The 27,658-nt window shown below is 43.4% G+C and overlaps 4 protein-coding genes across 10 annotated transcripts; 3 read left to right on the plus strand and 1 right to left on the minus strand.

Moving 5' to 3' along the window:
- Positions 1 to 414: 414 nt before the first annotated feature.
- On the minus strand, positions 415 to 6,058 carry LOC121182502 (serine/threonine-protein kinase pim-3-like). Its single transcript, XM_041039052.1, has 6 exons — positions 5,824 to 6,058; positions 4,798 to 4,907; positions 3,421 to 3,471; positions 2,782 to 3,145; positions 1,802 to 1,978; positions 415 to 1,676 (listed from the first exon to the last, which is right to left on the minus strand). Exons 1-6 carry the CDS (start codon positions 5,891 to 5,893, stop codon positions 1,486 to 1,488), a joined length of 963 nt encoding a protein of 320 aa, XP_040894986.1. The 5' UTR covers positions 5,894 to 6,058; the 3' UTR covers positions 415 to 1,485.
- A 2,910-nt stretch (positions 6,059 to 8,968) lies between these two features.
- LOC121182195 (kelch repeat and BTB domain-containing protein 13) lies at positions 8,969 to 12,047 on the plus strand. The gene is made up of 2 exons (XM_041038572.1): positions 8,969 to 10,556; positions 10,974 to 12,047. The coding sequence occupies exon 1, from the start codon at positions 8,969 to 8,971 to the stop codon at positions 10,409 to 10,411; it is 1,443 nt and encodes a 480-aa protein (XP_040894506.1). The 3' UTR covers positions 10,412 to 10,556; positions 10,974 to 12,047.
- Positions 12,048 to 15,280: 3,233 nt separating this feature from the next.
- LOC121182313 (peroxisomal succinyl-coenzyme A thioesterase-like) lies at positions 15,281 to 22,064 on the plus strand. Of its 5 annotated transcripts, none has more exons than XM_041038750.1 (12): positions 15,306 to 15,433; positions 15,889 to 16,090; positions 16,248 to 16,347; positions 16,439 to 16,629; positions 16,927 to 17,096; positions 18,878 to 18,997; positions 19,122 to 19,204; positions 19,518 to 19,611; positions 19,974 to 20,054; positions 20,267 to 20,408; positions 20,511 to 20,652; positions 21,938 to 22,064. In XM_041038750.1, exons 2-11 carry the CDS (start codon positions 15,895 to 15,897, stop codon positions 20,645 to 20,647), a joined length of 1,314 nt encoding a protein of 437 aa, XP_040894684.1. In that variant the 5' UTR covers positions 15,306 to 15,433; positions 15,889 to 15,894; the 3' UTR covers positions 20,648 to 20,652; positions 21,938 to 22,064. The 5 variants fall into 5 exon arrangements, with proteins under 5 accessions (XP_040894685.1, XP_040894683.1, XP_040894684.1 ...); XM_041038752.1 differs by lacking the exon at positions 21,938 to 22,064 and adding an exon at positions 15,577 to 15,599 and having other exon boundaries at positions 15,314 to 15,418; positions 20,511 to 21,900; XM_041038751.1 differs by lacking the exon at positions 21,938 to 22,064 and having other exon boundaries at positions 15,281 to 15,418; positions 15,894 to 16,090; positions 20,511 to 21,900.
- LOC121182314 (peroxisomal succinyl-coenzyme A thioesterase-like) lies at positions 15,286 to 27,445 on the plus strand. Of its 3 annotated transcripts, none has more exons than XM_041038754.1 (11): positions 15,286 to 15,418; positions 22,923 to 23,119; positions 23,277 to 23,376; positions 23,468 to 23,658; positions 23,885 to 24,054; positions 24,712 to 24,831; positions 25,467 to 25,549; positions 25,717 to 25,810; positions 25,970 to 26,050; positions 26,897 to 27,038; positions 27,136 to 27,445. In XM_041038754.1, exons 2-11 carry the CDS (start codon positions 22,924 to 22,926, stop codon positions 27,228 to 27,230), a joined length of 1,272 nt encoding a protein of 423 aa, XP_040894688.1. In that variant the 5' UTR covers positions 15,286 to 15,418; position 22,923; the 3' UTR covers positions 27,231 to 27,445. The 3 variants fall into 3 exon arrangements, with proteins under 3 accessions (XP_040894688.1, XP_040894687.1, XP_040894689.1); XM_041038753.1 differs by having other exon boundaries at positions 15,291 to 15,418; positions 22,918 to 23,119; XM_041038755.1 differs by lacking the exon at positions 15,286 to 15,418 and adding an exon at positions 22,315 to 22,496 and having other exon boundaries at positions 22,909 to 23,119.
- The last annotated feature ends 213 nt before the right edge of the window (positions 27,446 to 27,658 follow it).

The following is a 27,658-nucleotide window of genomic DNA, read 5'->3' on the forward strand; positions in this document are numbered from 1 at the left end:
GCTATTAATAAAACTTATTTCTCCATAAATTTATCTGTGTATTATTATTATTATTATTATTATCACAATTCTAACATCCTAACAGGACACAAACATAAGTCTGAGGTTATTTGTTATGTTATATAAGTTATGTGGTTGGTACAAAGAAAAGAAAGTTAGAAAAGAACCAACACATCACACAGAAAAACAGTTTATATACAAAAGGTTTAATGTGAAAAATTTAATGAAAAACTATTTTTTTCCAGCCAGAATTTCACATTCAAAACAGTAAACACTGTAACTTATGAAATGAGAATTCAAAAAATTAGTTACAACTTTTTTTTTAGCTCACAGGAAAAAAAAAATACAAAAATGAGAAACATTTTATAAAGGGTTTAACACAAGATAAATAAATAAAACACAGGAAGAGGAATGTCTCAGTAAATAAATAAAAACACATGCAAGATTAAAAAAAAAACCCATACAAAAAATATATATATTCAAATATACAAAACTGAGTATTTGCATTGACTGTGCATTTTACACCCCGAGACTGAGGGTGAGAGGGAAGATGGAGGAAGTAATGTTTTCAGAACATAGTTCAGACATTTCCCATGAGAGAGAGTTAATGCAGGTGCTATGTGATTGGGACAGGGTATGCACGCCAGAATTGCTGAGCAATTCACCGCTCTTAATAGTTCAGATGGAAAAAAGTTTAACTGAAAGGCTGAGACAACTCTGACCGACCGAGCAAGAGCATTTCCTCTGAACCAGAAGCTGACCGCAGTGACTACTGACTCCTTGTTGGAGACTTACCAGCAACAATTTTAATATATGTAATCATTTAAGCCATTTTTCAAGCATAATCTCCCAGTTCTCGTTTCAGCTTCTTCCAACATGAAGACTTCCTGCTTCTCTCTGTCTTGTATCATTGTAAACTGAGTTTGTTTGTGGGATTTTGACTCTTGATCTGACTTAAAGCATTGAGATAAACATTTTCCATTGCTTTCTGACATTTTAAAGACAGAAACAATCAGTGTATAAAATAATTGACAGGTTGATTAATAGTGAAATACATGTAGTTGCAGCCCTGTAGATGATTATAACGTTTCAGGTGTGTTCACCTTTGTTCTGCTGTACTGATGTGACCCCACATCAGTAGCTACAGAGCTGCTGACAACAGTTTTTTTCATTGGAACCACACCTGGCTGAGTTCTTCTCTGATTAAACCACATTTATATTTTAACCATGGCATTACTCCACCCACAGCAGCTACTAAACTCCAGGCACTCAAACAGCAACACCAGATGGAAACCAACAGGTGCTGAGGCTCTATGAAAGCTGCTCCATGGTCTGACCAGGAGGGGGCGCTGTGGAGCCCTCACCCCGCTGACACATAACACTTCCTTGGAGCTGCAACCCCACGATTGTGAGGAAATGGAAACACCAGAGGACAGCTGTCAATCAAGTCCTAGCCATGCCCCTTGGCAGCATCTTAATAACCAATCAGGGGCTCTGCTGGCTTGAGGAGGAAGATGAGGAGGAGGAGTCCGCTGTAATGGCGTGAAGCGTGATGCTGCTCTCGTCTGTTTGCTGACTGTTACTGCCGGTCACCCAGGGGTGTAGGAGGATCTGCTCCAGGGTTGGCCGCTCAGATGGCTGCTGGCTAAGACACCAGCCAATCAGCTGCTGGCACTCTGTGACAGAAACACAAGGAGGTGAAGAAGAGTGCCAGGAAACAGCACAGAAAACTTTAAACAGCCTGCAAGTTTCAATCTAAATCCTGATCCACGCAGCGCAGACTCATCACACTCGGACTGACCTGCAGAGATGTTGCGTCTGAAGTAGATCTGTCCTCTCAGAATCTCCTCATCCTGTTCGAAGGGGATGTCCCCGCACACCATGTCATAGAGCAGCACGCCGAGCGACCAGACGGTGGCCGAGCGACCGTGGTACCGACGGTACCGGATCCACTCCGGTGGACTGTACACCCGTGTACCTGGAGGGAGGGGGCATTAGATATTTTATACATTAGACAGTGATCTGAATCACAGTACATCAGAGTGAGTGTGCAGAGCAGTGGTGGTGGGGAAACACCAGCTGGAGCAGGAAGTGGTGACTAATCATCATCATGCCGCCTGTTAGCAACTGGGCAGCTGGTCACAAGAGTGGCAGCTGGTGTTTCTGGAAAATACTTCCAGAAACACTGGACTTTTTAAAATGTATATCGCTATATTTTCATACAAAATACACGATGAGACAATACCGTTTCTATCAATATGGTTTGATGTGTTACGCAACTTCTGCACCATGGAGGGAGACACAGCACCGGTCCACACTGTAATCGTACTCGTATAATCCATATATACTCAACTCTACAAAAATGTCCTTACTTTTCAGAAAAATATCCACACCTTCCAAAAATGTCTTCTTTTTCCAAAACTGTGTGCTTACACCCAGAAACAGTCCTGGTGTATTTTCTAAAAATGGCGCAATTTGAAAAAAAAAATTCCTTCTAATGTCCCATGGTGTGAAACCTCAGAAAGACAGAAGTCCAAGAGCGCACACAAGGAAACAAGGACACACAGGACTGTTTATGCTGTCGTCATGGTTATGCCAAGTCCACACAAATGTGGATAAACCTGAAATTTACATTTATGATTCACAGTCTGTCCAAACTTCTCACACATTTTCCGATTATTTTCCAACAAAGCCAAACCAACAGAAAACAATGTCATGTTGTTTTTTCTGCTGTTGTCAAGGTGGCTGCATCAGTATAACAGTGATTAGATGAAGACTCACCATCGAAGTCGGTGTAGGCGGTGTCTTTCAGGAGGGCTCCTGAGCCAAAGTCAATCAGTTTGATCTGTCCCGTCCTCAGGTCCACCAGCAGGTTCTCGTCCTTGATGTCTCGGTGGACGACGCTGCAGGTGTAGCAGTGACGAACCGCCTCCAGCACCTGCAGGAAGAAGCCGCGTGCCGCCATTTCGTCCAGTGCACCACGTTCCGTGATGTAATCAAACAGGTCCTGAGCCAGCTCGGGACGCTCCATCACCATCAACCAGCCGTCCACCTGCTCCCACCAGTCCAACAGCCGCACCACGCCTCCAAACGCCCCTCCCACCTTCTTCAGCAGCACAATCTCCAGAGGAACCACAGAGCCACACTGAGAAAGCATCAAAGAGAAAAAAGGTAAAAATCATTAACAACTCTCTGTGTTTTATGAGGAAATATAATGTGGAACAAATTTGCCTATGGGTTATTTATGACTGTTTACTGAAACTTTTTCACAGGTCCCTCTTAAAAAGGATCTCAATCTCAGAGACAAGCTGTTTAAATAAACCATTAACAAACTAATAAAGTAACTGAGGTTGTAATAAATCAGACATGGAGCTACTGTAAAACTGTTAATCTGCAAGTGAAAACAAAGGTAAATCTCACCAGAGTACCCCACTCTGTCACTCTGTCCCTGCACACATGTTTTACCGCCACCTGCAGGGAAACATACAGCATTAACAAACCGCTTCTCTACAGTCAGGTATAACATATGAACATACAGGGTCAAATAATTTCTGTTTCCACACAAAAACACAGAATAAGCAGGAGTCATAAAGCTTAGCTGGCTATAATATAAATCTGTGAACTGTAACATGAAGCTTTTAGTTCACCGCCTCTGTCTTTAAATTATTTTCTCTATTTATGAATAAATGTGGTTTTCCACCAGCTTTGGATGATACAAATAACTACTTCCTGCTCCCAAACACTAAAAAGCAAAATAACATGATTATTTTTCAGAACATGAAGAGAGTAAAGCTTCACAGAGAACTGCTGTCTGTGTGAAAACAAAGACCACATGCCAGGCAGCACTCCATGCCTCAAGTTACACAACTGACTACAATAAAACAGGAAGTATAGGAATAGACACATCCTTTCAAATAAAAGCACAAACTCATAACACCATGTGGAATTGTTAAGAACAGCAACTGTGATAATATGAAAATACTTTAGTCAGTCCAGATACAAACGGACAGCTTTAAATATGCAAAACTGCTTAGACAAAAACTAAAAAAAAAATTTAAATCGTAAAATACACAACAGTGGAACCTCTGATTAGATGGCTGGAGGTACATTAGTGGACAGAGGACAGATGGTACATTATGCAGTAAACTGAATAAATCAAACCACAGAATAAATCATTTATTTAAAAGGGTGACACTTCCTTCAACTGATATTCAGCATCACCAAAACCATCTGCCCATCTGGGTGATGATGACTAAGTCATCACTGCTGTGAATTATTAATCATAGGTCACAAAACTAACAGCTGACAGGGAAATTCCCAGATCTGCTGAGACTTCAGTCAAACATCATGTGTTATACATAAACACAAACGGCTTTCTCCATCAAGTCTTTTACGAAACCATGAATACTGTCAGTGTTAGAGCAGGTCTTCAGTCTCAAGCCTGTTGTCTTCCCAGGGAGAAAACAGCTCTGTATAAATGTTAAAGCTGCAACAATTAGCTGAGTGTTAGCTTAGTTGATCAACAGAAAATTAACTACCTACTTTTTAGTTTCATACAAAATAGTTTAGTTTTAGTTTAGTTTAGTTTAGTTTTTATAAATATTACTATTAATACTGTGGTGAGATTGACAGCCACCATCTCCAAAGTAAAGATTAAATGCCAATCTGTTTTGGGGGAAACTTTGTGCTTTTATTTTGTAGGCTACGACCGGAAACGCGGCCTTGTTTTACATCGCTTGACGCTGCAAGTCGTGGCCATGTGCCGGGGACCAAAACAAAGCGGCTCCACGCTCTTACCGGCAACCCGTCGGCCAGGCGAACAGCCGAATACACGGTGCCGAATCCTCCGTTCCCCAACACCGAGCCCAGACGGTACAGTTTATCAAACGGTGGCTTCTCCGCCTTGGCTACAAACACAGAAAGAAAAAACAGGATTATTTCAGATTATTTGGACGGTTGTAGTGTGTTGCGCCAAAATCTGTAACCCCTCCAAAAAAAAACCTGTGTTCTCGTTTTAAACGCTTCAACCAGACACCTAGCTCTTTTTTTCGGTTTTAAAGGAAAAAGTCTTCAATCGACTACAAAACACCCAAAAATCACTGAAAACACACAAGTGCATTATAAGCAAATGCTCTCAGGTGACTCCTGTTGTTCTTGTGTCAGTCGTTTAAAAATGGTGGGCTGTCGGAACATCATCCTCCTCTCTAATATAAACTCTTTACACGATGTTAAAAGAGTAAAGTGAAAACTAATAAAAACAGACACCATTTCAACCGAGGCTACAATTTTATTACGAGATAATTACACATTTTGGCACAACACCTGGATTTCAAAATGGCCCCAAACGGCTTTATGTAAAGGTCATACACTAGCACGCATTTACTGGTAGCTTATTGCACTCAAAATGTGTTCATTTAACAATCATTATAATTTCTTCAGTAAAAATATCAAAGATTAGCCGGCGCCAATCTCTCTAATATTAAGATATGATGCTTTTGCTGTAATCGGCTGAATTAATTTGATTATATGTGAGTTTTCATATGACTTTTAACATAAAGTAGTAAACATACACCCGTTAACCTTTTAATAAAGTCTAGAAAATGGCGGTTTATTTGCTGGAACATATATTATGTGACCCGTCTGATTCAGTGACCTGATTAAAAATTGCAGTGTAGTTGGATCCAGTCGGGGTTGAGGTTTTGGTTGGACGTCCCGGAGGTGACCGGTTAGGTCCGGAAAGGGGACAGTAATCAGTTCACGGGACATAACGGGTCACAAAAGACGGTGAAACGCCGGCTGGCATGTTGCCGTTAACAGTATTACCTTGATGCAGGTGGAGCTTCGCCGGCAGATCCATGCTGTGAGACAAGGCACCCAGTTTGGAGAGCAGCATACTGCTCCTGCCTTCTCACCCCCCCAAAAAACAAAACACACCTGGAAGATATTCGCGTAATAAATTCCAAACGACAGAGGAATCACGCGCCCTACGCAGACGGGCGAAATGCGGCTAAAACACGGTTAAAATCCAGCAACGGTTCGGCCATTTAAAGAGCACAGGTCCTCAGCCCCGTATCCAGACAAGCGCGCCACTCTGCCGCTTCGCTCCACCACTGCCTTTATTTACTAAGATCACATATATCCTTCCGCCTGACCGCCGCTGAGCATTAAATAAGACCAGTGAACGTGCCGCTCCACTGTCACATCACCACACTTGGATAAATGGTGGTCTGCCGAGTCGTATCGGTTCATGGTGAAGTTTAAGTGAAATTAAAGGAATGGGAGCCCCAAAGAACGAGACAGTACACGGACTAGTTTTACGTAGTGGACAGGCGGAGGGATTCGGAGAGGGTCACTCTGGCAGGGCTGCGGTAAAGGAGTATCAATAGTTACTTGAGAAAAGGTGTATCTCAAAATTAACAAATAAACATAATGTTTTATTACTACTAGTAGTAGTAATAACATAATAATAATTATTATTATTATAACATTGCTCTGTTTTATTGATTTTAGTCATTGTTATTATTACCTGTAAACTTTAAGGCCAACAGCTGACGCAGTATACTGTACAATTTTCAAACCCTGGCAGTCAGCATCAGAGCTTACAACAATCAATCAAGGGAAATGCTGCATATTTTCCTGTGCTCTGCTCCCCCTGTCTCCTCACTCAGCATTCTGGCAGCTGTTTTAGACCGTGTGCGGCCTCAGTTTGCAGCCTGACATCAGGTTATGTAAGACAGTGAGTTACTCATGGTTACATAAGCCTGTAGAATGAATGAGATCCACCTCACTAATGAAGCAGCAGGAATATGCATTTATTTATGTAACACAATAATTAGTATTTCAGACTGAGAATGTTTAGCTGACACGGTCAAACAGAGTCGCACTAGGGTCTCAAATCCAGAGTGAGCTGACACCAAGTCGCTGCCGAGTCATCACAAGGATTCAAAAGTCATAGCTGCCTAATTTCGAGGATCGGGGGATTGGAGTTGTGCGTGTGTTGAAGTGATGAAGCCACAATATTCTCTTTTTATCTCTGGTTTGGTCACCACCAACTCCTGAGAAAAACTCCTGGCTCTTTGGCTGTTAAACCTTCCAGTATGTTCACCAGCTGGTCTCTAACTGTGTCTGTCTGCTGTTTGTTGTCAGGTAGTGGACAGTGGTTCATCAGAGCATCTTTGATGAAAACAGCTGCTGCTGCTGGAAACACTGAAATCAAAGCAGACAGCAAATGTGCCTTAAAACCAAAGATTATTGTAAATTTCTTCTTTACCTCCATGTTTTTCTCCAGCTTTTATAATGTATTTCTCCTCAGTGTGCAATACTTGCACTCATTTGTGTGTGTAATGTTCTAATTTCATCCCCTGACACTATGTTTCCTCCTTTAGTCTTCTTTCTAGTGTTGTGTTGTGACCATGTGACCTGCAGCCGGTCGGACATATCAAAACATCAGACCAACCTACCCACAATCCTCTCTGCCTGCTCACAAACTGCTGGAGCCAGTGGGAGTGTTTTGACTGAGGGGGGAGCGGGTGGATCACATGACCTGCTGTATTATGTCTGCCCCAGTGGCTCAGATGTAGGTCAGCCCCTCCTCCTTCACTGTAAGAGCTTGTAAAGAGGCAGATTGACAGAAAACAGATTTAAAGACGCAAACAGAGAAGTGCCGCTGTTCTCTGGAAACAAACATCTTCAAACTGATTTGAGCTCACATCCACACACAGATGTCACGGGTTGATTTTTATTATTTACAACACACACATACAACAGAATGATTCCACAAAACACTGAATTAAAAGCCTTTTACAACATCCGCTCAGAGAATTCACAGTAGTTTACTTTCTCATTAGCACTTCAGCTGTCAGAGCTCTCAGCAAACAACAGACTTCACTGTGTTTGTGGAGGAAAGAAGGAGAGAAAGAAGTCAGAGGAAGCTGGAAATTGTGAACCACTTGATCCAGAAACGTGTTCTTGTGTGCTTTATCGCAGATAGAGAAAGTTTATTGTCTTAACTTGTCAAGTGTTTTACTGAAGCTGTCCTCTCTAGAAAAACCTCGCCTAAATCTAGTCAAATCTTCCACACTGGTTTAAGACTACAGTTAAGGTTGTTAAAAAACAGATGTTGAAATGGTAATGTCGTCCTGTCGATGAGAAAATGCTTTTTTCTTTCATTCTTGAAGGACAAACAACATCTTTTCTCATTTAATTTGGGGGGGGTTGTTGCTTTTAAGATATTAAACAAGTGTTCATACATTCAATTTGACACGATCACTGACCCTTCAACTCACACACAACACTCAGTACCTTAACCTTCGTACATGCCACATGCAAAGAGGAAATATTTCAAGACAACTGAACCTGTCTAGTTTTTACACCTGCTGTGACCACACATGAGAGCTATTTAAATAAACGCTACGGTTATTATTCTAATTTGAAAATGTGTATGTAATTGATTTCAAAATCTCATCTCCATTTGAGATTTTCTTACATTACGGTTACATACCGTTTTCACTGAGGCTATTTTCTGGTTTGAGCAGCATAAACTAAATCACCCTAACCTCCGTTGTTAAGATAAACACGTCTCAGCCCTGGAGACATTAAAATCCTCTACAACTCAAACCAAGACGATCGTCATGGTTATATAACTCTGTAGGTAAGTCAGAAAGGATATTTTTTTGTGATTTGGTTGAATTGACCCTTTAAGTTTGCAGCAGCAGATGTCACTAACCCTGCTTTTGCTTATTGCCCTTCCGTCCGCAACATGAATGTGACTCAGGTCATTTGTTCTCTTCTAAGTTTAGCTGCGTCTATTTTGAAAGCTGTGAAAGAACTGATCCTCCCTGAAGAGTGAAGCAGCGTCACACTGGGCCACTTCTCTCCAGCTCCACTTCAAGACTTTTGGAAATGTTTCAGCCTCTCGTGTCATTTTCATGGAGCATGTTTTCTTGAGTGTCCCTGACAGAGAATAGTAATGTCAGCGCACAGCAGTGAATCAGAGGACAGCAACAGCTGTGAACTTGCAGAGAGTGGAAGGTATCTGCCATGTTCCACCTCTGGTCTTGTCCCAGCTAAATTAACTGTGGTGGTCGGGGACACTCACTTCTCTGAGGAGAAGATGTTACTCGTTCAGAGTTGCGACTACTTTCGAGCTCTGTATCGCTCTGGGATGAGGGAGTGTCGGCAGGAAGAAATCCACCTCAAGTCTCTGCGTGCTCGAGGTTTCCTTATCGCCTTGGCGGTTTTACGAGGCAAGATGCCCGTTCTGGATGCCGACGATATCGTTGAGGCCATTGAATGTGCTGCTTTCCTGCAGGTGGCGCCGCTCACCAAGCACCTCATTGACCTCATTGACTCTGACAATTGCTTGCTGATGTATCACACTGCTGCAACCTTCGGCCTCATGGATCTTTACCACACTGCTGCGCTGTTCATCCGAGACACGTACATCGACCTGGAGGCAGAGGTCAGGAAAACCTTACCGCCAGAGCTGATCTCCTACGTGGAGTCTCTGACCCCGAGTGTTTTTGTGGCTGTCGGGGCCCATGTGACCTGTGGTGTGGATGAAACTGTACATGCTGCCTCCAGGACGGTCTGCTACCTGGATGAAACTGGCAATGATTGGAAAGTACTTACAGATCTTCCTTTAGAGGCCAGCACCTCCATGGCTGGAGTGACTGTTTTAGACAACAACCTCTACATCGTCGGAGGAGTTCATGGAGTCCACAAACAAGTCGTTGACTCTTGTTTCTGCTACAGCATTGAAAACAACAGCTGGAGCAGGATTGCCAGTCCGGCACAGCTGCGCTACAGTCTCGGTCTTGTGGGTGCAGACGGTCGTCTTTACGCTATTGGAGGAGAATATGAGCGAACAGTGATGTCATCCGTGGAAACATATGATGTAAAGACTGGAAGGTGGACGTTTGTGGCACACTTACCTCGGCCAGCAGCAGGAGTGGCATGCACCAAAGCCATGAGAAGAATATTTGTGTGTTTATGGAGGCCGATGGAGACAACAGAGATCTATGAGTATGTCTCAGGGAAAGATGAGTGGCAACTAGTTACCACGCTGATCAGGCACCAGAGCTACGGCCACTGCATGGTCGGCCACAGGGACAACTTATACATCATGAGAAACGGGCCATCTGATGACTTTCTGAGATGTCTGATGGACTGTTACAATCTCAGCTCAGGCCAGTGGTCGTCCCTGCCGGGACACTTCGCCAACAGCAAAGGTTCGCTGTTCACCGCTGTGGTGAGAGGCGACTCGGTGTTCACTCTCAACAGGAGCATGACTCTGGAGTACACTGTCGATGGTAAAACCTGGAAACCCAGACGGCAGATGAAGGGTTTTCCCAGAAGTGGATCTGTGTGGACGTTTCTGCTCCAGCTGCCAAAGGCTGTCATGCTGCAGTAGTGACTCCATTTGTTCTGAGATTCATTGGATTATCAACATCTTTTTACTCTCAAACATGTATTTTGTACATCGTTATAGTTTATTCCAGCTTTTTGTAGTTTTGTCCATCATGTCTATCAACACTGATGACAATGTTCTTACCAAGGTGTTTGCTGAGATCTGCGAACAAGGTGACAACACTAACAAGAGGTCCGTACACACACATTTGATAGTTGACACAAATTAATTGGGAAATAGACTTGGACACAACAGAGGCTCCATTTACTCCTGTCAAGTGTCTCATATCCGGAAAAAATCCAGATGTGATCTGATTCATCACTGACGGTGCGTGTGTGTGTGTGTGTCACCCTTTAGAGTGACAGTTCCTCTATATATTTCCCTTTGTGGTGTTTCACAGCTTCACTGTCATCATCCTGAAAACCAATGAGACATGCCAGGGGGGACATATTCTCACATACAAATCTTGTTATCAAATCACACTTAAAAGTAAAAGTAGGTAGCCAGCTGAGGCTGTACAGTTGCTTCAGTCTTTTCTGGTGCCTCCTCTGTTGCCTCAGCAGAGTCTCTTGTCATTGTAGAGTAAGGCAACCACACACTGCTTCCCAGATGCTTTGGTGTTGTAATTGTGATCCTACATCTTGTTACAGGAGTTTGAGAGCTTCGTTTGTCTGTGGCATTTAGTGATATTGATGTTTTTTGATGCTGTTAAATGTTGCAAAACAGCATTTTTTTTTATAAAACACTGAATATTTCTTGGGATAAAGCTCTGATTTATATGATAGAAATCAGTCACTTATGAAAGGAAAAAAACAGAATTTAAAATATTATTTTTATGACTAAATGCTGTCCACCATCACCAGGATGTGTTTAACAAATGTAAGCGCGATTGTGTTTCATCCGTGTGTCACTCAGTGCCATGTGAACTCCAGTGTTCGTCCTCACACAGAGCTTCTGTTTCCTGCAGCAGCCTCTGTTTCCTGTTGGCACCGAGCAGCAATGATGATGATGATGATGATGATGGAGGTTAACGGCAGGCAGAGCCAGGCACCACGAGCAGCTGGGCGGGTCGCCAGCAGCAGGCAGCGATGCAAAATCTGACCCAGAATAAAGAGAGAGAGACTGGGGTCAGGCCGGGACACGGCCCTGGGCCGACGCCATAACCTCCAGCTCCAGTCTGGGAGCAAAGCCAGGAACCAGAGCTCTGACGTGGTGATGGATGAGCGTCTATCTGTGGACATTAATCAGTTTATCAGTGTTTGATCACATGATGAGAGGGTCTCTTGTTTCATTTCCTGCCGTGAACAGACTCAGCTCACTCTGAAATGATTTTTTTGATTGATTGATTGTTTGTCATTAATCTCTTCTGCTTCAACTTAAAACCTAAAAACCCCAAATAACATGGCCACAGTTCCTCTTTGTATTAAATCCATGTTTTCTGAAGCGGTGGAATAACTGAGTACATTTATGAATGAGTGATTCCATTTAATGCTACTTCTACTATCTCCACCACATCTCAGAGTTAAGTGTTGTACTCTTTATAAATTAAGGAATATTATTCTGGCCCATCAATGAGAACTACATACTGATGGTAATAGTCATCCACTTTAATTCACGTGAAATTTTGAAAGCTACTTGAATTTTGAATTGTTACAGGATTTCTCATTTTGCTTCTCTTTGTGGTCGTTCACGTCTCTTAACTGAGATCTTTGACTTTTAAATAAGAAATATTAACAACAACAGCAGCAGAGGCTCTGACCCCAGTCGGCCCCGGTCGGTCATCTATCCATATTAATCCATAAACATCCAGGGTGTTTTTCTTAACACTTGATACTTGACAGTCAATTGTAAGAGTTTTTACCCCTTAAAACATGCAGGTAATCCATGAATACATCTGTCAGATCTTACTGTACTTTCACATGTTCATCAATCAGCTTAATTTTCCATTAAAAACTGATATACACATTTGAGTCACTAAAGAAAATTCTAAATTTGACAAAGCTGAAAAAAATGAATTGAAGATTGTTGATTGAAAATTTGAGTTTTTATGTATCAGGTTTCAACATTAACATGAAGATTTTTCAGATTTTCTCTTTTTGTCAGAAAATTCAGTTTTATTGTCTATGACACATTAACGCTTTGCTTTGAAACCTTGAAACCATAACGTGGTGATTTTCTCAGCTCTGTACATCTGCGAATTAGAAGTAAAGACCCTCAGATCCATCAGGACATACAACCCCCACCCCAACCAACCTCTCCTCTTTACAGCCTCCAACACAAAGGCGAGTGTTGTCTCATCGTCATTTCAGATGTTCAGACTTTCAGTCCGTAAATGGTCGTCTCTCTCAGCGGGAAAAAGAGCCTGTTTATAGACTGCAGAGCGAGGCAACATCAAGTTGGTCTTCTTTAAACAAATGTGGCATTAACGGTGTGTGTGTGGTCCATGTTGGGAATGACCATCACTCAGCAGCAAAAAAAAAATATATATATATATAAACAAAACAGAACAACAGTTTTGGTGAGAAGGTGGCAAAAGGTTATTATTTGACATTTTGGGAAATGATTTGATGTCTTGCACAGAGTTGGATGAGAAGACTGTTATCACTGTCACGTCAGTTTGCTAAATTAGAATCTGGAGTCAGTTAGCCCATTAGCTTAGCTTGGCACAAAGACTGGAAACAGGGGCCACAGCCAGTCTGGATCTGGACCCCGCACCTCTAAAGTTCACTAATTAAAACTTTATAACTTGTTTGTTTAATTTTTTTACAGGATCAACCTTTTGTGACAGTGCTACGGTAAATGTGCCCAGTGATTGACTTTGACAGGAACTAATGAAAAGCCACCTTTGAACACGGTATCCTGTTCTTATTAATGCATCCAATCCTGTTTCCAGTGCATGTTCCTAGTTAAGCTGACTGCTGGCTGCTGCTCCAGCTGCATATTTCCAGCACTGATGTGAGAGTGGCCTCAGACTTACTGTCTCACGCTGCGTGAAGTGAATAAGTGCAGGCCTCTTCCTCGACTGTAAGGGTGGTTGTGGGGTTAATGCAGGTCTGGCAGGGGTACTGCTGGGTAGTTGCTGGGGTGTTTGTTGCACTGTTTTCTACAGATGGTTGATAAAGCATTGTTGTAATCCTCACTGACACGAGAGACAGGAAGGTGACATGGTTTAACTCAACATGCATCAAGCACGGTGTGTTGAATGATGGAGTATTTTACCAAAAAGTCGAAGGGAGACTGCAGCTATTTTTCTTTTTCCGTCTCTCTCCTCGTCTCTGTCCACATTTTTCTTCTGTTTTCCTTCTTTCCCTTTTTCTGCTTTTACTTCGCAGCTGCTCTGATCTATTCTACCCTCAGTGTCTGTGTGCAGTATATATTTATATGTGTGTGTGTGTGTGTGTGAGTTTGGACTCAGAGCCAGTGTGTCCTCGCTTCACCTCTCTGCTGCTTCAGCATTCATTCATTTCTTTCATTGGTCTTAAAGAAACACACACACACTCATCATTACAAGTCGTCATTGTAAAAACATCCGTCCCACATTTCCTTTGTCTCTGTCCTCCCGCCTTTCTCTCCTCTTTTCCCTTCCCATCTCCCTCATTTGTCCCTCTCCTGACAGAGTAATAATGCAGTGTTGTGCCAGTTGTTGTGTGGTTGTGTGTTTATAGCCGTGTTGGAGTGTCTACATTTTAAAAAACTGAAATCCAGTGCAGTGAAAGAAAGAGGAGACAGAGGGATGGCGAGACAAAAGCTGGAGTCCACAGAGCCTGAACCTGAACCTGCTGACCCCTCCACCGAAACAAAGAGACACGTCTCTCCTGCCGCCCCCTGCTGGACAGACCATGAAGTGCAGACAGCTGTGTATTTCTTTTTTAATGCTAATTATGCTTTTTTAATGGATTTTAATGCTAATACTTCAGTTCGGACACATTTCAGAGGGAAATACTGAACTTTTTCTGACAGTCGGATTCATATTTTACAGAGTTGGAGGGTTAGATAAAAGTTCAGAAACTGAATCCAAATTTGAACTGAATTTAAACTTTTCACTCACTGAACCTCCTCCTAAAAAAAAACACAGCCTCAGTCCATATGGTAACAGGTGTCACCCCCCCCCCCCCCCACACACACACACACACCCACCCAATCAGAATAAACAGACAATGATATGTGATTCCCATGAATATTAAGTGTGTGAATATATTTTAAAGCAGCCGAGTGTCTCTGTTTGTTTCCCTTTACGAGTCTCTGCCATCAGTGATTTAGTGTGTGTGTGTGTGTGTGTGTGTGTGTGTGTGTGTGTGGACAGCCGTGGGGGCGTGGCTCGAGACATTTCTCACCAGGCTGGAGACAGCTGACCTTTCACCTCTTAACTCGTCTCAATATGTTTTTTGTATTCACATTGAGTTGTTATGAGCCTGATTTGCTGCTGGGAGCTGTGGGTCCTTCATCATCTGAGCGGGATGTGTGTGAAAAGAAATAAGGATGATTCACAGAGACACTGGACTCATTTACTCTGTTGATGTGGAGTGTGTGTGTGTTTAACGTGATACTGTCATATTACAGCAAACACAGGAGATGATAGATTGTTGTTTATTTATTCATTATCCATCCATCCATTCCACTCACTTATCCTCTTAAGGACCACAGTGTGTGTGTGTGTCATGATATACCATCAAGCGTCCCCTGCAGCTTCCTATCTTGGCAGGTTAGTGACCCACTGGTCGAAAGTACTCTCGAACATCCGGACACTTCACCGGCCTGAACGTGAAGCGTCAGCGGCTCGATGGCGCCCCCCTGTGTCCGGGCAAGGAGGCATTTTAGTGGGAGGAGACGGAAGCTCCACACGCTGGGATGAGGCTGAAGTTCATACGGTTAATCAATGACGGTGCGTTTGTCGAGAGACTGAATCGCGCTCAGATCTGGGTCCAGACTCTGAGACTCGGAGTTTAATAGCTGGAGACTCGGACGGAGATCAGCTGACGGACCGCCAACCCGAGGACGAACCGGTCTCAGGTCTGTGCTCGGACTCTAAGTTCATGCACGTATTTTTGTGGACTTTGAGCCTGTATTCAGATGTGTGTGCAGGGATCCCGGTCATTTATACACATTTAAGCCGTTTGTCCCGCAGTAAAGGCGATTTATTTGACTCTACTGTCTTTTACTAATCCCAGCCGAGGAGGAAAAGTCTGCTCAGGTCAGTGGAGCAAAGACCAACAACCGCACCGAGAAACCGTATCAGGTGACGGTGGCTGGTTAATGCATGAAAAGTTGTGGAGAATGAATGTTACACACACACACCCTAAATAAATAATGGTTTTGACTGATTCTGCACACACTCAGGCTTTAACTGTAACTGCTCCTGCATGTTAATGATGAATCCAGTTTACAAAGCACTTTCTGTATGATGTTCGTTGCATAAAACCAGTGGTCAACTGTTGAATGAAGCACATTTGTGTCTTTCTCTTGTGCAACTTAAAAATCAGTTCAGGATGGACAGGAAGCAGTGCTGCGTGAAGCTGTCGGTCCAGCCGTCCAGAGGACTCATGGATGAGAAGTTCACAGTCCTGGTCCAGAATGTCTCGCCTGGTTTCCAGCTCACCGTCCACGCCCTCCACCAGTGTGAAGACGGACACAGCTGGGAGGCGTTCGGTCACTACACTGCCGACGCCACCGGGACCGTGAACGGTACATGGTTTAAAACCCAGACCTGGGAAATACAGGAAAATGAATGTAGAAATGTTTGTGAATTGCTGAAAAATATTTCTTTAATTAAATGTTGGAAATGCATGGAAAGAACAAACATCAAAATGAGAAATAATTCTTCACGCTTTTTACTTTACAGTTTCAGAGGATCCCAGTCTGGGTGGGACGTATTCTGGGGTTGAACCGATGGGCCTCCTTTGGAGCCTCAGACCGGTTCCAGGCAGCAAATCTGGACTCAGGTACGCTAACCAGGCCAGAAGTGTTCAGATGATACCAATCAGTACTGAAGCAGTTATCAGTATCAGGGCTGACTCTCCCATCATCCTTCAGGATGAGGAAGATGAATGTCCAGACTCCCATGGAGGTCACAACCTCAGTGTACCAGGGTCACCAGACTAAGGGGTTCGTGGATCAGGTGCCGCTGGCTGGGGTGGTGGTGGAGCGCTGGTACATGGCTCCTGGGGTCCGCAGGATCCCGATCACAGAGGACGAACTCACTGCGACGCTTTTCCTGCCGCCAGGTAGGACCAGAAGAGAGTCTGGAGAGAGGTTTGCTGTGGGTGCAGCTCAGACCAGCACCAGAGATCTGAGCTGCATCAGGGAGCCAGACTTTGGGAGTAAAGGGTGAATCCTAGGATGCACAGAATAACATTAACTATCAAAGCTCAGGGTAATTAATCTGTGACTGGCTGGTTCTGTTGCAATAACCATGTAAGAAAATACAGGAAACACTCAGTCCACAGTAGCAGGATCATTAGAAACATACAAAATCACTCTCACGTAAACTGACTGTTTTTGGCGGCTTCACTCATCTTAAGGACCTGGACCTTTCCCCGGCCTCCTGGACCTGTGGGGGGGTGGAGGGAAGCTGGTGGAGTACCGGGCAGCGCTGTTGGCCTCCCATGGCTTCGCCTCCCTGGCTCTTGACTACCTGACGCCTAAAATCACCATGGAAACTGGGAAAATGGTGGACAACAAGTACTTTGAGGTAAACCTGATAAAGCCCAAAATAACTCAGGCATTTCATATAGGCCTTAATGTTTTGATCATGAGGGAGCAGCGGAAATCCACAACAAGCTGACACACACACACACACACTCACACAACTCTGACATGTTATTACCTTATAAAATGGGTGTCCTGCATTTCATGCTTTAATTATTTTCACCACAGAGTGTTTCCTTTAGAGCTGGAGTTATACAGTTCATCAGCTGATTGTTTTGTCAGAAAGCAGTGAAATCACAGTTATTTTGAGCCCAAGTCAACATCTTCAAATGTCTTGTTTTGTCTAAACAACAGTCCAGAGCTGTCCATTGACTACTTGGGTGAGCAACTAATTGTTTTAGCTCTGAAAGAGTCTTTTTTTCAGCTTCATTAATGTTGTCTTCATTATCAACATTCTAATATATACCCTGAAAGACCCACTGTTGGTATTTGTAACTTTAGATCATAAAATTCCCAACAAAAAGTAGAGAAGACACAGATCACTGAGGTGTGGCCTGTCCGCTAATCATTTGCTTTGGGTGTGAGGCGGATGGAGTCGCACTCTGTCAGTAATATTGTTGAGTTATGTGGGTTAAAAGTCTTGACTGCAGACACCTGGATGTGTGTCTGTAATCTCTGTGTGTTTATGTGTCAATAAACCCATAAAAAACTTCAGAAGTTCATTCACCTTCACAGAGACACAGAGACACGGCTCAGGTGTTGAATTTAAACAGAATCAGAATCAGATTTATTGGCCAAGTTTGTGTATACAAACAAGGAATTTGACTCCGGTTTTTCTTGCTCTCATGCAGTACAACAACAACACAACCAACGGAACAACTTTTTTTTTTTTTTTCACAGTTACCTATGGTGCAATGGGTCAGTCTGAATGTGGGTAGTGCAAAAAAAAGATAACCATATATATATAAATATATATTCAGACTGTTGAGAAAATAGTGCAGGTTGTAGTGCAAACATAAAAAAGAGACGCTGAAATGAGGTAGTGGAAAAAAAAGAGTTAAATAGTTAAACATTTGTCAGAGATATTGTGCAAACAAAAGATGCTGAAGGAGGTAGTGGGTAAAAAAAGAGTCACACATTCAGCAGAGCCACAGCCTGGGGAAAGAAACACTGGATTTACTGGATCAGCATCAGTGAGAGTTTAACTCAGACAGAAGGAGTTTTGTTGATTCGTATAAAATCACTTGAATTGTATTATTACTACATGTCTGCTTTAAAAATATCCACATGTGCAGTCTCAGTGCCCCCCCCCCCCCCCCCCCCCCCCCTTACTCTTTCAATCCATTTGTTGTCATGTCTGCATGAATAACTAAACTGTGAGCACATGCATCTATTGTGGTTGTTAGGTAACCTGTTATTAAATGTTTTAAATCTGTAGGTATTTGAGCCTCTTTTCACAGCAGCGTAATCACAGTGTGAAGCTTCACTGTGACGTTTTACAACATTACAATATGAGACAAAGGGAAAGCTCAGAATCAAAGATCACACCCAGGTTATAGAGCCTGCTTCACACTCATGTTCCAGCTGCTGACACACGATGAGAGCTGCTTTATGGAAAAGTGTGACCAGTTCAAAAGAGGTGGACAAATCAGATAAATGAACCAACAAACAAACAAACCAGTTGCCACCATCACCACAGTCTTTGTTGATGTGTTTTAATATAAACACTTAAATGGTTTGAGCTATGAGAATTCACACAGATTAAAACTGGTCTCTGGGTTTCAGCTGTAGCAGTTTGTTTTCTGACACGTTCTCCTGCTGCAGACGGCCTACAGAGTCCTGCAGCAGCACCCTCAGGTCCTCGGCAGCAGGATCGCCATGTTGGGCCTTTCCTTTGGCACCAGCATCACCCTCAAAATGGCTGCGTACTCCCAGGTTGTAAAGGTGAGACATAAAGGCTGGATTTTTAAGTTAGTGGTACCAGGTTAGTGTTTATATGTGAATTTTCATGTCAGAGTTCATCAAACTCCATGCAAACGGTCTGTGTGTGTGTGTGTGTGTCTCCCAGCTCAGCTGTGCGGTGTGTATTAGTGGGAGTCACGTGCAGCCGGTTGATGGATCTGTTGAACAAATCCTGGGTTTCTTTAATGAGTAAGTTGATCTTTGCTACTTGAAGATTTTTGTTCAACGACTCACACAACTCCGCTCCCACCGCCGACCGGATTCATGTTAAATGTCCTGATCCGGTTTTTGCACCCCTGCGGATGAACACTTTAGATTTGAATGGCCCCATGATCTTTCCTTTAGCGCCACCCTCAGGACAAACTTTGCATTTGTAGCCCCACAGCTGGAAAGATACAGCGGTGAACAGGCATTAATCTGAGAGTTGGTTTTGGTGAAGTCTTCGTTTAGTCTGAATCAGGGAAGATGAAGTCTGTCTCTTTTTTTTTTTGGGCCGGATCAGAAACGCAGAGAAGACTCGCTTCAACGAGGAGAACCAGGCGATCTGGAGAGAGCTGCTGCTGCCCATCCCCACCAACCCCGCACTCAAAGTGGACGTAGGTACCACCAGTCGGAGGGTCTCTGTCTGACTCTTACACAGTTCATTTTTGTTCATCTCAAAAATAGCACAACAAAATAGATGTGTTTAATTTCAGTTGGCCTAGTTAACAGCTTTCACAATGTGCTTTCACCCGTTGAGCCCATTTGACTAAACAGGGATGTGGCTGAGTTTCTGTTTTTTCGTTTTTTTGATGCATCTACAAGAAACCTAAGTATTTGTGGGTAAATTGTCCTCTCACTGTGAGTAATGTCTCAAAGATCCACAGTAAAATGATTCCCCAGGTGATGACAGCGGGTGCACAAAGAGTGGAAGCAGGTGAAGGAATCTGAAATGTTGCTGCTGTCTGTCTCTGAGCAGGTTGGACGAATCCAGTGTCCTCTGTTGCTGGTTGTGGGTGAGGACGATCAGAACTGGCCCGCCCACGAATCTGCAGCGGACGTGAGTTAACTGACATGATCAGACCCTGTTAATAAATCATTTAAGACCAGAGGACTGAAGTCAGGCTACGTGGAACTTGTCTTTTAAAATCTCACAGTAACTGAGTGTTCTTTAAAGATTCCTTCAACACAGTCCAGATGTGACGGAAGTAAACACGCCACGAAACCATCTGCAAAATATGGGATGATGTTTTGAAACGTCCTGTTTTCCAGATGAAGGAGATGATGGAACGTGCAGGGAACAGCCACCTGCTGACAGTCCTGTCGTACCCGAACGCCGGTCACCTGATCGAACCTCCGTACACCCCGCATGCCCGAGCCAGCGCCTTCAGAACCGTCAACGTGCGCCAGAAGTGTAGGTTCACCTGCAGACTGGGAAGCTGTAGACTGAATGATTCGAGGTCAAAATCAGGACATGAGTTTTGACGGCAGGTTCTGTTGCCTTGTGTCTTTGCAGTGACGGCTCTGTGGGGCGGACAGACGGTGGAGCATTCTCGTGCTCAGGAGGACTCCTGGAGGAAGATGCTGGTCTTTCTGAGGGAGAATCTGTACGGCAGCAGAAACCCTGGTGCAACCTCTTTTTCCCACCTGTAATCAAGGTGACAACTTCTAGACACAGAGTTCCTAAATGAGAGGAGTTATTTTGGGGCGTTCCAGGTTTTGGAAGTAAAAATCCCATAAACTGTAGTTGAAACACGTCTGTTCTTTGGATTAGCATGAAACTTACCTGATTGATTCATCAGTACGAGTGTGATTGATTGCTGATTTGAATATTTCTGAAGCTGCTCATCTCCTTGGATTTTCACACACAACAGTCTGTTATCACACACACACACACTTAAACCAAAAACATCCAATGAGCGACTGCAGGCAGAAACACCTGGTTGATGCGAGAGGTCAGAGGTCATACTGGTTGGAGCGGACAGAAAGGACACGGTAACTCAGATAATCACTCTGTACAGCTGTGCTGAGCAGAAAAGCATCTCAGGATGAACAACACGTCCAACCTTGGATGGTGGATGGACTACAACAGCAGAGACCAGGTTCCAGTCCTGTCAGCCAAGGCCCGAGACCTGAGGCTGCAGTGGGGACAGGTTCACCAAAACTGAAGCTGAAGACTGGAAAAACATAGCCTGGCCTGGTATCAACAGCATGAATCCATGGACCCAAGCTGCTTTGTGTCAACCGTTCAGGCTGGTGGTGGTGGTGGCCTGTCTGAGTAATGTTGCTGATCATGTTCATCCCTTCATGGCCACAGTTTATCATCTTCCAGCAGGATAATGCTCCATGTCACAGAGCAGAAGTCGTCTCAAACTGGTTTTCAACAACGAGATGTGGTAGAACAGGAGCAGCTTGAATGTGCAGCTGACAGATCTGCAGAAACGATGTGACACAATCATGTAAACATGCAATCAAAAGTTTTTATTTGTCAGTAAAACACACTGAGCTGCCACCGTCACTAAGTGTTTTGAATTCAGTACGGCTGTGATTCTCTGGCTTCTTCATGGCAACAGTGCCCGAGGTTCATGGGTATTGTAGTATCCAGAGTTGACATGTAATTGTTAGTACCTGTGCAGGCTGGAAACCACCCTTTCACATCTTGACACCCGATGCTGGCACTTTACTGTAACTTCTTATTCCTTAAAAACAAGGACACAAACGCACCTTTAGATGTTTAATTATCAGTTTAAAATTCCACTTTTTGATGACATCGAGTTCTTGTTCCTTTCTTGTTCTTTAAATTAAACCCACTCACTGCAGGCGGGATTTTTTTTCTGATTAATCTTTTATTGTAAAAAAAAAATGTGCGAGGTTTCCCAGATTTTTATGGATAAACGACATCTGATGATGAAATGATTGAAAATGTAAATACATCTTCTGCAGATTGATTAGATGAAGACGGAGATCTGTGCTGGAAACTGCCATCCACCCTGTGTTATCCTGCATCCTGACTGTCATACTGGACCATCCTCACGTCATTATTAATAAAACACTCAGACTCAGTCTTGATCCTCTCATCTAAAACACATATTTATGGCCCACGTTGCACAGCCAATTTAACAAGCTGATTTTTTTTATATAACAAATCTCACAAGGGAAGAAATGAAAAAGTAAAAACCCCTCCCACACTTTCACAGATTTGATTACTTTCATACTCATAATGTTCAGCTCTACCTGAATCCCCCAAATCTAAAACAATCCCTCAGCCTTTGTCTCAGGATCTAATCAGACGTACAGATGTGGAGTTTCAGTGGCGCGATGGCGCCGCCTTGTGTCCAGACACTGATCTGTGGGAGGGGACTGAAGATCCACATGACGAGGGCTGGACTTCAGATGGATTCTGTGGCAGTTTTGTTTCCAGACTCTTTGAGGAGTTCAGCACCAGGAGACAGAGACTGACAACAGGTGACAGACGACCAACCCGAGGACAAACAGCTCTGAGGTCGGTTCTGTGTTTGCCTGAGAGAGAATGAGAATGGTTCATACATGTTATGTCAGGAAATCTGAGAGAGAGATTTATCTGTTTCTGTGGTCTGTGAGTTTACATTCAGATCTGTGTGCAGAGATCCTGATCTGATCTGATCGTGTGTGTGTGTGTAAAGGACCAGTTCTTCTGTGGTTGTGTTGAAGAAACAAGTTGATTTTAAATGAATTTATAACGAATGTTACTGCAAATGGCAACACATCTGATAACATCCTGTTAAAGTACACACATACCTCATCTTGAAACCTAACCTTGCACACACTTCAGCCGTGAGCCTGGAAATAATAAAGCAAAAGTAGAAGTTTCTGGGGGTTTTTTGTTTTTTTTTTTGTTTTTGTTTTGACGTGTTTGTCCCTGGTTCTTTTATCAGTCAGCTCAGTTCAGGATGGACAGGAAGCAGCGCTGCGTGAAGCTGTCGGTCCAGCCGTCCAGAGGACTCATGGATGAGAAGTTCACAGTCCTGGTCCAGAATGTCTCGCCTGGTTTCCAGCTCACCGTCCACGCCCTCCACCAGTGTGAAGACGGACACAGCTGGGAGGCGTTCGGTCACTACACTGCCGACGCCACCGGGACCATGAACGGTACATGGTTCAAAACCCAGACCTGGGAAATACAGGAAAATGAATGTAGAAATGTTTGTGAATTGCTGAAAAATATTTCTTTAATAAAATGTTGGAAATGCATGGAAAGAACAAACATCAAAATGAGAAATAATTCGTCAGGTTTTTTACTTTACAGTTTCAGAGGATCCCAGTCTGGGTGGGACGTATTCTGGGGTTGAACCGATGGGCCTCCTTTGGAGCCTCAGACCGGTTCCAGGCAGCAAATCTGGACTCAGGTACACTAACCAGGCCAGAAGTGTTCAGATGATACCAATCAGTACTGAAGCAGTTATCAGTATCAGGGCTGACTCTCCCATCATCCTTCAGGATAAGGAAGGTGAATGTCCAGACTCCCATGGAGGTCACAACCTCAGTGTACCAGGGTCACCAGACCAAGGGGTTCATGGATCAGGTGCCGCTGGCTGGAGTGGTGGTGGAGCGCTGGTACATGGCTCCTGGCGTCCGCAGGATCCCGATCACAGAGGACGAACTCACTGCGACGCTTTTCCTGCCGCCAGGTAGGACCAGAAGAGAGTCTGGAGAGAGGTTTGCTGTGGGTGCAAATAAAAATGTGCATGGTAACGAAAACTAGCAGCAGCTTGGACCAACATTAACCACAGAAGTTAACCAAAGTTTGTTGTGACCTGCTGCTACTGACAAATTTTAAAGTAGCAGGATCATTAGAAACAAACAAAATCACTGTTGTGTAAACTGACTGTTTTTGGTGTTTTGTGTCGCCTGAAGGACCTGGACCTTTCCCCGGCCTCCTGGACCTGTGGGGGGGTGGAGGGGACTTGCTTGAATACCGTGCAGCGCTGTTGGCCTCCCATGGCATCGCCTCGCTGGCTCTCGACTACCTGACGCCTAAAATCACCATGGAAACCGGAAATCTGGTGAACAACAAGTACTTTGAGGTAAACCTGATGAGCATCCCAAATGAGCTGTTATAAAATACAAAACGTGTAGTGTGTGAATACGTCATGTGGATTTTCCAGCAACACAAGAGTTCTCCAACAGGCCAGGACACATTTTCACCTGTTAGCTTTCATCTTTTTTAGCCCTGAGCTGATGTCACCACTGACAGGAGGGATTTGATTAAATCCGACATGATATGATGCCATGAGTTATGAGTTTTATTAAACACACACACAGACAGTATATAGATATATGTACTTTTTGATGTAGACATAAATTATGTGGCAGAAGTCAAATGGCTCCTCTTACATTTTAAGGTAGGAGACAATAGCCAAAGGGCTGAGAATAGAAATACTGAGACCATGTCAGAGCAAGTTTCAAAGAGACCTGAAAAAACTTTTTTTCCATGTTCTTTCAAGAGGAAGAAGTTGTACACCACAGTTGTCTGAACAGCTGCTCTGTTCTGCTACCTTTGCACATACAGTTGTTTTATTATAATTAGTGCTTTCCAGCCCAGACTGGTTTTCTTGGCACTTGCATTAAATTTGAATTTGCCAAGATATCACCAGGAAATTGTCCAAATGCGGAGAGACCCTGGTCTTGTCTCTGGGTTTCAGCTGTAGCAGTTTGTTTTCTGACACGTTCTCCTGCTGCAGACGGCCTACAGAGTCCTGCAGCAGCACCCTCAGGTCCTCGGCAGCAGGATCGCCATGTTGGGCCTTTCCTTTGGCGCCAGCATCACCCTCAAAATGGCTGCGTACTCCCAGGTTGTAAAGGTGAGACATAAAGGCTGGATTTTTAAGTTAGTGGTACCAGGTTAGTGTTTATATGTGAATTTTCATGTCAAAGTTCATCAAACTCCATGCAAACGGTCTGTGACAATCTGCTCTCCCTCTGCTTGTCCATTGAAATGAATTCTGTTCACTTTTTTTTCTCAGCTGATCCTAGGTTGTAAAGGTAAGACAGGTATAGATGAAATGTATTAGAAACGTATGAGTTTCTTCTTCGTCTTCATCTTTTCTTTGTGTCTATCGCAGGAGGAACTAACACATGAGGACAAGATTAAAGTGAGAGAATCAAGGAGACATTAAAGATAAATGAGAAGGGCCCATGAAAAAGCTCATATCACAGCGAGTCCATTTAAATGACCTGACTTCAGTCTGAATTCCTCCCACTTTAATGCAGGACGGACACCTCTGTTCATGGACGGTGAACAGAGGTGAAACTGGAACACGGCTCAGCATGTTGTCACTCGTACTTCTGCTCACTGATCAGCAGATAATAATTATTATTTCAGTGTTTTTCTATGTAGTTTTTGAAATTGAAATTAATCCTGTTCACTTTTTTTTTTCTCAGCTGATCCCACCTAAACTTCTTTAAATTTAAGTGTGTGAGTGTGTGTCTCTCCCAGCTCAGCTGTGCGGTGTGTGTTAGTGGGAGTCATGTGCAGCCGGTTGAAGGATCTGTGAAAGAAATACTGGATTTCTGTCGCGAGTAAGTTGAAAACACAGATGTGGAGTGAATTCATCCAAATTAACATAAAATAAGAAGGTGAACAGACAAAAATCAACCTGCAATCAAACCGAGTGATGTCAGAATCTGAATCTGAGAAGCTTTTTTTGCTTTGTTTGTGTCATTTGTTTTGTTTTCTGTCCGGTTAGAAATGCCGGGAAGACTCGCTTCAGCGAGGAGAACGAGGTGATCTGGAGAGAACTGCTGCTGCCCATCCCGACCGACCCCTCACTCAAAGTGGACGTGAGTACGACCAGTGAGACGGTGTCTGTCTGACTCTGATACAGTTTGTTTTTCCAGTTCTGTTACTGTGGTGTGTGTCTTTGCTTTTAGGTGATTCATAAATATCTGAGGCAGCAGGGGAAGGAATCTGAAATGTTGCTGCTGTTTGTGTCTGAGCAGGTTGGACAAATCCAGTGTCCTCTGTTGCTGGTTGTGGGTGAGGACGATCAGAACTGGCCCGCCCACGAATCTGCAGTGGACGTGAGTTAACTGATGTGACGACAGCCTGCGTGAGTCACAGGCTTCGTCCAGAGGTCTGAAGTTGCAGAAAGATAAAAGTTAGATTAAACGTTACTGAACGCTGAAAGGAATCTTAACACCTACGTGGGTATGTGGAATTCCAATTAGACGCCATAAAATAAACAATCACATCAGTAAATTGTGAAATAATTCAAAAGGTTCTTGTGTGTTGAAAAAGCAGCCCAGACAAAGATTTCATCTGTGTCTTGGAACTGATTTATGTCTTTACAACATCTGGCAGAAAGTTGTTTCAACCATCCGGAATTTTCTTAGCTGCATTTCTACTTTTTATCTGATCCACCTGAGACGCGAGTAAGTGTGAGCGGAGTCTTAGAAATGCCCAAGGTCTTTTTATTTCACAAGTAATACTTTAATTTCATGATATCAGGTTATATGAAGTGGAAAAATCAAGTCATTGCTCCTAATCCTAACACCTTGTTTCAGGGCACTTTTCATATAGAGCAGGTCGAGACCGTGCTCTTTATAATGTTATTTACAGAGACCAAACTCTCCAAAAACACCGATCATTCTTAATAAAATGCTAAATGTTCCCTATTTTCTCGATTTTTGCAGAATGGAAAGTCACATTTGGATTGTTTTTTTTTTTTATTACTAACTGAGGTCTTGAATTTTGTGTCTTTCCTGCTTTTTGTACAGATCAGTAATGGCTGCAGCACAAACAGCATTAAAAATACATATTTGTAAATTTACAAACCACTTCCAGGGACTTCAGATATAAATAAGTGAAACACATCATGAAACCATCTGACAAACATGAGATCATTTTTTTTACTCCCTGTTTTCCAGATGAAGGAGATGATGGAGCGAGCGGGGAACAGCCACCTGCTGACAGTCCTGTCGTACCCTAACGCCGGTCACCTGATTGAACCTCCGCACATGCCGCACGCCCGAGCCAGCCTCTTCAGATCAGTCGCATCTCGTCACAGCGGTAGGTTCACTGGTTCACTTTCAGACTGGGAAACTGGAGACGCTGACAGAAAATCTCCAGCATTTCTGCTCGATCAGCTTCCGTCTTGTCTTTGCAGTGATGGCTCTGTGGGGCGGAGAGACGGTGGCACATGCTCATGCTCAGGAGGACGCCTGGAGGAAGATGCTCGTCTTTCTGAGGGAGAATCTGTAAAGCAGCACAGCCCCTCTTTCACACCTGTAACCGAAGAGATGATAATGGATTATAGAGGGAGAAGAGTTATTTCAGGACACTTGTTCTGGATGTTAAAATTACAGATGCACAATATATCAGTGGCTGATAATTAAGAAAATGTCCCAGTATTTTTGGTTTATTTTTCCCTTGGTCAGTTCACTGTTTACCTTTGTACCATTTAACATTATTCACTGGTCCTGAGCTGCTTACATTTCAATATAAAGGGGAAAAACGTGGGTGTTCTCAAAGTGTTTTCTCTTAGAGTGAGTGAAAGAAGCATAATTTACATCAGTTAGAGTATAAACATATTGGTATCAGTATATACTTAAAGTATAATCAGTGATGGATTAATGTGTATTCATCACTAAAGATGCAGCTGGTAAAGACGGGGTTAATTGAACTACTTC

The sequence above is a fragment of the Toxotes jaculatrix genome, chromosome 5 (assembly GCF_017976425.1).
Source record: "Toxotes jaculatrix isolate fToxJac2 chromosome 5, fToxJac2.pri, whole genome shotgun sequence".
NCBI lineage: Eukaryota > Metazoa > Chordata > Actinopteri > Toxotidae > Toxotes > Toxotes jaculatrix.